The sequence below is a fragment of the Solanum dulcamara genome, chromosome 7, assembly GCF_947179165.1.
Source record: "Solanum dulcamara chromosome 7, daSolDulc1.2, whole genome shotgun sequence".
Lineage (NCBI taxonomy): Eukaryota > Viridiplantae > Streptophyta > Magnoliopsida > Solanales > Solanaceae > Solanum > Solanum dulcamara.
In genome coordinates, this window is record NC_077243.1 from 18,455,051 (window position 1) to 18,465,477 (window position 10,427).

General features: G+C 33.4%; 2 protein-coding genes across 2 annotated transcripts; one reads left to right on the forward strand and one right to left on the reverse strand.

Moving 5' to 3' along the window:
* The first annotated feature begins 675 nt into the window (after positions 1 to 675).
* On the forward strand, positions 676 to 3,871 carry LOC129896538 (peroxidase P7-like). Its single transcript, XM_055972468.1, has 3 exons — positions 676 to 964; positions 1,644 to 1,835; positions 3,149 to 3,871. The coding sequence occupies exons 1-3, from the start codon at positions 749 to 751 to the stop codon at positions 3,698 to 3,700; spliced, it is 960 nt and encodes a 319-aa protein (XP_055828443.1). The 5' UTR covers positions 676 to 748; the 3' UTR covers positions 3,701 to 3,871.
* Positions 3,872 to 5,229: 1,358 nt separating this feature from the next.
* LOC129894323 (short-chain dehydrogenase TIC 32, chloroplastic-like) lies at positions 5,230 to 9,974 on the reverse strand. Its single transcript, XM_055969958.1, has 8 exons — positions 9,721 to 9,974; positions 8,862 to 9,093; positions 8,651 to 8,730; positions 7,706 to 7,859; positions 6,634 to 6,712; positions 6,286 to 6,370; positions 5,664 to 5,710; positions 5,230 to 5,535 (listed from the first exon to the last, which is right to left on the reverse strand). Exons 1-8 carry the CDS (start codon positions 9,824 to 9,826, stop codon positions 5,377 to 5,379), a joined length of 942 nt encoding a protein of 313 aa, XP_055825933.1. The 5' UTR covers positions 9,827 to 9,974; the 3' UTR covers positions 5,230 to 5,376.
* Between the last annotated feature and the right edge of the window lie 453 nt (positions 9,975 to 10,427).

Here is a 10,427-nt window from a genome sequence, read left to right on the forward strand (position 1 = left end):
ATTTTTTCTATTTTATCCCTACAATTAATATGACTTTTTGAATGTAAACAATTCTTAATACTAGCTATTTTTATACTTTATGTATATTGCATTGATATAAACAAAGGGTAAAATGGTAAAGTCTTTCAATGTATGATTGATTTCGTAATCACCGTATAAAGTTGGAATTGTCCATTTAATATGGGACGGGGGAAGTAGTTTCTTAAGAATTGTGCAAAGTCAATATATAGTGGACATGTATTATTGGACGGAGATAGTAAAATAAAAAGATAATTTTACTAATTTACATCATAAAAACTTCTTGAGAATTTTACAGACAAATATGAATACTTTCAAAAATAATTAATTGTAAGGATAATATAAAAAAACTAATTAATGCTTTTTTAATTTAGTAAAACAATCAATTAATATGAGACTGAAATAGTATTATTCTTAAAATACACTTATATCCGCTCGAGTGTGCATACCAATCAAATCAAAGTAATTAAAAACGCGGTTCGGCAGCTAAGTTTGAATATATATATTCTCGACTTAATTTAATTTGTACACATGAAATTTTCTCTCTAGCTAGTACCACTTGCTTACTCAAAAAAGTAAACGATAAAATTTAAAGTAAAGTAGACTTTTGCACGTATCTTACTTGTATATAAAGGGTCTCATGCATGGTCATATATTATACAAATATCATAGAGTTCTTTACTTTTATCTTAATTTGCACTAAAAGAAAAAATTGTTATATTCAAGCATTATGGTGTCTCTAACTAGGAACCTCATTTTTGTATTTTTGTGTGTTTTATTGGGCTTTGTTTGCTGTAGCAATGCTCAATTGTCGGCCAATTTTTATGGGACATCGTGCCGTAATCTGCAGACAATTGTAAGCAATGCAATGAGACAAGCTGTGAATAGAGAGACAAGACTTGGTGCCTCTATTCTTCGTTTGTTCTTCCATGATTGCTTTGTCAATGTAAGCTCACCCCATCTTCACTTTGGTTATTCGAGTACAATTGATTACTGTGGTTTAGTTTTTTTTTTTTTGAATACTAGCAAAAAATTTAATGCATCAGATTTTTTTATTTATATTTTTAACATATTATTTATCTTATTTATTTGATAATTACGTGTAACAACATTATCTTTTAGGTAAATTGACCCGACAGAAAAATACTTCTCTTATTGGTTAATATATTAGCACACACTTTTAATAAAAGACAACATATATTGATAAGTAGGGCCTACATACATAATCTAAGTAGTAGTAGTAATACATGCTTCCTCATTCGAGTTTTATGTAACAATTCATTCCTACGAGAATAATAACTTTCTAAATCAAGAAACAATTTAACTTGAACTTCTCATATACTCTTAAAGAGAAGAATCTATAATCACATTTCAAAAATTTTATATATAATCACAAATGTTATAACATCTGTATAATCATAAATTTCAAAAATCAAATTCAAACGTTATCGCATAAGTTGAAACGGATGGGATAGTATATATCCCAGGGAAGTTTTAAATTGCAGAGGCAATAGATATAATGAGTGTTAATAATGGTGATATATTACTTCTTACAAATTTGGAGGTATATAAATCACGAAGCATTTGTTTTATTCTAATATAATACTATTTGTCTCTTAATTTAGGGGTGCGATGCATCAATATTACTGGATGACACATCAACATTTACGGGAGAAAAGAATGCAAACCCAAACAGGAACTCAGCAAGAGGATATGAAGTGATAGATACCATTAAAACTCAAGTTGAAGCTGCATGTCCTAATATTGTCTCTTGTGCTGACATCCTTGCTCTTGCTGCCCGAGAAGGCACTGTGTTGGTCAGTAATTCGTTTTCACCATGCATGCCTTTATCAAAATTTTCATTTCTTACTTGAAGCATAAGACATATTTCCCGTTACAATGGGTTTAAATACATTGATTAACTCTGTAAAATATTTTTACATTCTTAGTGCATAACATATATTATTTTTGTTCGGATTTATATGACATTATTTTCGTATTAGTCGGTTCTAACATGAATATTATGTTCTTATATAAGAAGTATTTGAAGCCATACAAATGTTATATATATCCTTCCAATTTAGCTGACATACTTTTGTTTTAGTTCGTTTAAAAAAATGTCATGCTTTCTTATTTAAAAATTAATTTTTTTTGAACTCGTTTTTTAATCAAACATCACCACATAAATTAAAACAAAGAAGTAACATGTTCAAAACTATATGTTTTAACATTCTTTCTTTCTTAAACTCAATATCGAGTAATTAACAAGAATTAGAATAGAAGAGTAAGTTAATTCCTAACTCAAATCTCCTTTTTATGATATATATGAGAGAAACTTGTGTAAATATACCCTTCAGTCATCTAAATTATCAATATGGATGAAGTATATATTTTCTATACACATCGATTGTATATATTGTGCATAGTTATGTATATTATATGTATATTTATCTATTGTGTATATATTTAATAAGACATAATAAATAAATGTGTTATTTAATTTGGCTTTAACTTGTATATATGCACTTTAATTTTGGCGCGCACAAGTCAACACTTAAACTTGTATAAAGTTGAACAAGTAGACATATGCGTTTTAAGTGGCATCCTATATGGCCAATTTGCATTCTACTTGGCGTCCTATGTGTACTATGTCACGTAAGACATGTGTGCCTACCTATTTAATTTTATATAAATTTAAATGTTTACTCATGCCTATCAAAGTTGGAGTACATAGATATCAGTTGAGGTCAAATTAAATGATATGTGTAATATGTCTTTTGTAAAGACATAATACATACATATGCCCTTTAACTTGACCTCATTTCACATTTATGCCTTGCAACTTTGAGTGGGCATAAGTAGGCAGTTAAACTTGTATAAAATTAAACAAGTAGACACAGATGTCCTACGTGGCACAATACACGTATAACGCAACATTACCATGTAAGACGAATGTATCTATTTATTTAAGTTTTGGATAATAAAAGTGTCTGCTTGTGCATTAGTAAAGTTAGAGGTCATAGTTACCGACTGAAATCAAGTTAAGAATCATATTCATGTATTATGCTTTTGTAAACTTAGATAACCAAAACGCATTGAAATGTAATTTTCCCAATTATTTGTTATGCAGCTAGGAGGGCCATCATGGGCAGTGCCATTGGGCCGTAGAGACGCAAGGACCGCAAGCCAAAGCGCCGCCAACACCCAAATCCCCGCACCAACTTCCAGCCTTTCAACTTTGATCTCCATGTTCTCTGCCAAAGGCCTAAATGCCCGTGACATGACGGCACTCTCTGGAAGCCACACGATTGGCCAAGCCCGCTGCACCACTTTCAGAAACCGGATCTACAACGACACCAACATCGACTCGCAATTCGCCGCCACGCGCAGGGCTACATGCCCTGCTTCTGGCGGCGACGCCAATTTGGCCCCATTGGATATCCAGACGCCGAACCGGTTCGATAACGATTATTATCAGAACCTAGTTGTTCGGCGTGGGTTGCTTCACTCGGATCAGGAATTGTTCAACGGTGGATCTCAGGATGCGTTGGTGAGGAGTTATAGTACAAATGATGCGAGTTTTAGAAATGATTTTGCTGCAGCAATGGTGAAGATGGGGAATATTAGTCCACTAACTGGAACTAATGGAGAGATTAGAAGAAACTGCAGGGCTATTAATTAATTAACTAAATTATTCTAGTAATTAAAATGGTCATATATAGACTTTGATTACTAGTAACTAGTATACCTTGTAGTACTCTTTCTCAATTAAAGTGTCTTAGTCTGACTAGACACATAATTTAAGAAATAAAAGGAAATTTTTGAATGATATTAAATTAAAGTTATGTATGTTCTTTAAATTGTGTGGTTTTAAATTTGTGTAGAATGTTGAAATTTAAAAATTTTCTGAATATACAAAAAAAAAACTATTTTATGACAAATCAAGTAAGACATTTGAGTAGTAATTATGATATTCCCTAGTTTCCTTTTTAGTTGTCGCAGATTCTTTTTTTAAAAGACAAATGATATGAAATTTGATTAATATTTTAATTTTTTTTATCATATTGATACGAAAAAATTTGGAAATTTATAGTACTTTTGAATTTAAGTAATCTCATTCCTACCCTTTTCTAATCATTCAAGACATTCTATCTATTTCAACTGCTAGATTAGGTTACTCTATAGAGCATGCTGTGTTTGAGAACACACACATAACAACCGTACGTTAACTATCCTTGGAGAATGCTCTGTTCGAAGGGGGATACGAGGTTGCTAAAACTTGTATTGTTGTGCATATGAACTTAACAAGTGGAAGAACATTAGTGAGTACCCAATTTGTTGCAAAAGTTGGATCATTTGCAGGACTCTATCGTTCGCTTCTCTACCTATATCTCTGTATTTCAAAATGTATATGGAATACAATAATTCTCTCGCTCGCCTCTCTTCCTATGTAGAGTGTATTTGATAGCAAATATATATGTATCTAGGTGTATATGACTTAAAATCTTGTATGAAATTATTAATTCGTGAGATAATATATAATTATTTCAAATTATGAGGAAAAATAGTAAATTTGGTAGGAATGTTTGTATAATTAGGTGGTTTTTCCAATATTATTTGCAAGGAGCCCATAGTTCACACCAATTACTTCAACAACTTTTGGTATCAACTGAGTCCACAAGGTTCGATTTATCAGAAGTTATGAAAGAGCTTGAAGTTGAAGTAAAGCAGCATGCTGACATCTTTACTGGTAGTAAAGCTGCATTACAAATTGAGGTCAATCTAGCGTACCATGAAAGAACAAAACATATAGAGATTGGTTGTCACTTTATAAGGAAGAAAATAAGCCAAGGTTTGGTATCAACAGAGTACATTCCAACAAAGGAACATCCAACAAATATACTAATTAAAGGCCTCAAAAAAGTTCAACATTGCTATCTAAGCTCCAAGCTAGGAATTTCTAACACTTATTCAACATTGAGAGGGAGTACTGTTGATAAAAGAATAGAAGACATCACTTGGCCACAGGGACAATGTAGTCATTTTAACATTTCCGGATTAGTGGCCAAATCAGTTAGTTAATCTGTTAGCAAACTAATCACCAATATATCTACAGATGTAAATGCTCACTTGAACATGATCAATACAACTCATTCTCATTTCATTTCCTGCTCTCATCTTGCTTCTCTCTTTGGCTAAGAACAATATTCCTTACCAGAAATTTCAACATTTGCAGAGAGCTGAAGATTTGATTAAACATACAACACCAAATGTTAATATGGATTTACTAAATCTGTTGTTTTGTGACATAAACGACCAAATAGAACAGTTTTTTATTTTACTGATACATGCTGTGTTTTACTTAACCATATCCATACTAAAATCCCAGAGTCTTTTAGCCAAATCCATGTCCCTAGCCTTCGTCGATGGGGTGCCCAAATTGTTGTCCAGAAAATAGCCGCCACTCACCCCCTTCACTTGTGGATTCAATGCTAAATAGCACGTGGTTGATGCTCCCTGGAGAAGAGGAATAATGGAAGTTAAAAACTGATCATTTGTCATACCTGTTTACACTTCCAAAAGAATCTATGGAAAATGGTGAAACTTGTATACTGCAAATTTTAGATGATTCAAGCAGAACATACCTGTTGAACATTTTTAAGCACGAGTTTTCCAATCGTACATACTAAGCCTGGGTCATACAGAAAACGTAGCATTAATTTTCAACCAACTATAAGCAGAAAACAGATGTTATAAAAAGTCTCTCTTAAGGCAGAAACAGTACAAGTAAACATTCTATAATGATCTGTACACTTAGAAGCTAGAACAATATGAAGAGACTTTAAGAAATGTCAAATGAATGAGTCTCACAAGTCACAAGGCCATGCAAAGTCCAAAGGGGGAACCACTGTTCCAATGAATCGGTGTGAAGGTTCAATGCTATCCACCCTCCTCCCCAAAAGTCGTAATGAAAAAGTTCTACTCCACCCCCAGTAGAAAACATAAGAAACTTAACCAACACAGACTTGAGAAGTAATTTGTGGATGTGAGGAACTGAAAGATACTGACACCCCAGAAAGCTACAAATCAAAAGGCAAATGCCATTTGCCTGCTATGCCATGATTTAGTATCAGTTAGCGCTAGATACTGGATTCCAGATATCTAAAGAAGGCATAACGTACTACACATTCCATCATACTAATCTGACGCCAGATACTAATTGAAAAGGAGAAAGGAAAAGAAAACAGAAAGAGGGAATATTATTACCATTAACGACAGTCATATGACGGAAAAGGTTGGTTGAGATTGCTCCAGGATTAAGTGAATTTGCAGTTATTTCCACACCGTCTTCCTGTTCAAATTAAAGATCAACTAAAATTCTTAAGAGTTTAGTTGCATAACATGGACCCCTCAGCTCTAGCTACGATTGAATACAGAGGCCAGGAACTGCAAACCAAGCATTTCTTGATGTGGAAAAAGGAAATACTCACATGTCCACTCCAAGCAACATATGTGTTTGTCTCTTTGAATAGAGCAATACCATGACTTACACATAAACTCAATATGAAAATAAGACGAAAAAGCAGCATGTAAGATTCATTTCTGAGAAAACACCTTTAAGTGCTTCGCGAGCTCCTTTGTTGACAGTATGTTAGCCAGCTTTGATTGGCCATATGCCGAGTATCTGCTGTAGCTGCAAGCAGATTACAAACAACAAAAAGTGGAAATGAATTTCCAATGGCCTAATGTCTTTTTTTGAAATTTTATAAGATAAGTAATTTTATTGTAGCGAGTACCAAGAAGGTACAGCAAGAGTACAAAGCAAAATTACAATAGTTCCATTACAGCATTATAGCAATTATCTCAGAGATTCTAACAAATCAAAAATATGTGATACATCATCAATTATCTCTTCCTTGCACTAAAAAAGGTAGATTCTGTAAAGCACTTATATTTGTCAATAGATGTCTCCTGGTTTCCCCCCTCAAAGCATCTTTTGGTTCACTCAAGTCAAATGTTCCACATCATCCATAGAGGGATTGTTCTCTACGCAGAAGTACAAAAGAGAGTAACATTTGTTCCAAATCTCTTTTTATCTGCAATGTCCTCATGGTTGTGCAGCCTAAAGTCCAAATGATAGAAATGACTCACCAACTGTGAGCATGAATAGCTTGTCCTCTTTAATCACTTCAAGAGTATTAACAGAATTAAGATTGAGGGAAATCAAATAAGATCAATGATCAGTTAAAGGGTGTGATCACGAAATTAGGGATACCCAACATAGTTCATAGTAAGGTTCCAATACAGATAGTATAACCTCCAGTAAGTTACATTTGGAAACATCTTTTTTCAAATATATCACACAAGCATACAACTTCTGAAGCTGTAAGAACTCTCCCGTATGCTTACAAAAGTCATCAAGCGACGGAAGCAATGATTCTGAGCAAAAAGAGGTTTCTCTTAATTGAGAATGGAGAAGTAGGCTGTTAGTTTGTTATGTTTGTTATGAGGATAAGCACTGATTAAGAGTGATTAGTAGTGAGGTGGTTGGTTAGTTACTAAGCATGTTAGTTGCACATGCCCTTGTGGGTAATAAATATAAAAGGGCACTTGTAGATATTTTGACATTTGAACTTCACACTCTTATAGTCATGATGGAACTAACACCGAAACTTAATTATATTACCTTTCCTGGTCATTAATTTTGTCAAACCGAATTCCCTCACGATATGTAACATAATGAGCGTCTGATGCAACATTGACTATCCTTCCCTCTCTCTGTGTTTCACATGCTGTCTCCTTCATCTTCTCCAACAACAAATTTGTCAAAAGGAAGTGACCTTCAAACACAAGAAAAAAGAAATAATTATGGCTAAGATGATTAAGTGGGTATGCATTTCCCTCTTAAAAGTGCAATTATAGAATTATCGTCCATCTTTCATCTATAATTGTAGTACAGAAAATACAAACCTTGTAAGATGTGTTACATATGTATTGTGTGACTCAAGAGTCAAGAGGGGGATGACAAAGTATGGGCAAAGGCTTTCTACGTCTGAATGAAAACTAGCTCCAACGTAGAAAGCCTTAGCAGTAATAATTTAAAATCATGCTCTATCTCCCTTGTATCATTGTTGCACAGATATGTCAATTCGGGTCTCAAAAGGATTTCCACGTTCACATTAACAGATGAAGTCTAAGATGAAAAAGTATTGACAGCTCGATCATGGATCTCGTTTAAGGGAGAACTGAATCTTCATTTTAGTAATATCAGGAAGCAGGGACGGCTAAAGGTCAGGACTGAGGGGTTCATCCAAATTCCCTTTGGCAGAAACTTACACTATTTATACATAGTTAAAAATTATTTTTTATGTATCCCTTTAGCTTCTTCTTCGAGAGTTTACTTTTTCATATTTTGAACGCAGGGCTCAGCCATTGTCAGGAAGGGAGATAGTACATTTAAATCTGATAAACCTTTTGCTATCATATTTCTTAAAGAACTATGGGTGGAAGAAAAGATGCAACTATTTAATGCTTTCTTCTGTTTCTAGACTTCAACTTTTCATGTCTTCTCCATAGCATGACCTGATTATGCTTCTCTTCAACTCGTAATAGATGTAATTAACAGCCATACCTAGATGATTTGTGGCAAATTGCAGCTCTATATTGTCTTTGGAGAGCATAAAGGGAATTGCCATCACGCCTGCATTATTACTTAAGAATGACAAGATAATCTTAGTAGATGTGCAGTGTATGGAGATAGAGATTCTTGCAAAAGGGCAAAACTATGGAGAAAAAGTGTAAACTCTTCCAGTATGTGATCACCACTCTTATTCTTCACTTACATTAGAATGTTCAATGAGCGACCTGATGATATAAAATCAGCTGCAAATTTCTTTACTGAATCCAATGAACTGAGATCTAACTCCATTACATCAACTTTGGCAGCAGGGATTTCCTTTACTATTGCTTCTTTAACATCTTTTCCAGCAGTCATATTCCTGACAGCCATGATAACATGAACTCCGCGAAGAGCGAGAACACGGGTAGTTTCAGCACCAATACCACTCGATGCTCCTGCAAATGGATCCATGCATGTTTTATAACATTTGGAGAGTCAAACGAGTTTTTTGATCTTTTCACGTAAATTCTATTGTAAGAACTTAGAAGATTTCATGTAAACATGACATCTCACATTGATTGTGGTAATAAAAAATTAAAAGAGATTAATAAATGATGACATTCAACAAAAGGTACAAGTCAAACACATAGAGGAACATATTACTCCCTGTGTCCCAATTTATTTTTATGTAACAATTTAACTTTGAAATACTCATTTTACCTAATGAAACTAATCCATAGGTGGTAACATGATAGAGAGCTAAAATCACATGGAGGAAAGTCCATTCAAAATTTCTTGAAATTCATGTTGACTTAAAAGAAAAAAACAGAGCAGTGAGCAGAATGGAGAGAAAATGACAAAAATGTATGAGAATAAATTCAAAATAGTGCTTTCAGTTTGTCAAAAGTTAATCTCACATTTTTCCTATCATTTTAATTAGATTTGATGGAAACGAGGGAAAAGAAGATTTGCAGAGGAGCACAAAGATGACAGATTTTCAACGTGAAATTGATTAATTTGTACTTCAATCCAATAAGTAAAAGCACCCATTAATAAAAAGGAGAAATTAAAGGAGAAGGGACCTGTAACAATGGCAGTGAGACCAGAGCCGTCGACTCCATGGGTGACTTCTTCAGCAGTGGAGGCATATGAAAACCCAGATGGCCCTTTTCTCTTGAAAAGCCACATAGTTTACGTTTAATTTGCTTGTTTCTGTTATCACTCTATTTAGTCGAGTAGATGCGAAGTGAGAAAATGATGCAAACAGACAAAAACTCTGCTTACACGGATTTTGATGGTATTATTATATTGACGTTTCTGTAGAATTACCATACATTTATTTACATGGAAGATGGTGTAATAGCCACCTCTATTGGCCTAAAGTTCAAAAAATCCTCTCAAAAGAAAACTACTTTTTATGCTTCTAAAAATAATTTCTACTATTATTTGAAAATATTTATTTTCTTTTTTAAATGCTTTGTCAAATATCTCAATATTTCTCCAAAATAAGTAATTTTAAAAAATTCTTTTGAAAAATTGGCTAAACAGAATATAAATCTATGCATTTCCCAGCCAAACATTAATCTATATTCTATACTGCCCAAAAAAAACTATAATTTGCATGTGGATATTGATTAGCTTCTAAAATTAAGACCAAGTGATCAATCTGATAACAGGCCTAAAAATAGGAAAAAAAAATATTTGAAATTTCAAATTACGAATTAGATTTATTTGCGGGGTCTATATTTATATGGCATAAAAAAAATTAATTTGTCATGTCAAATTCTTT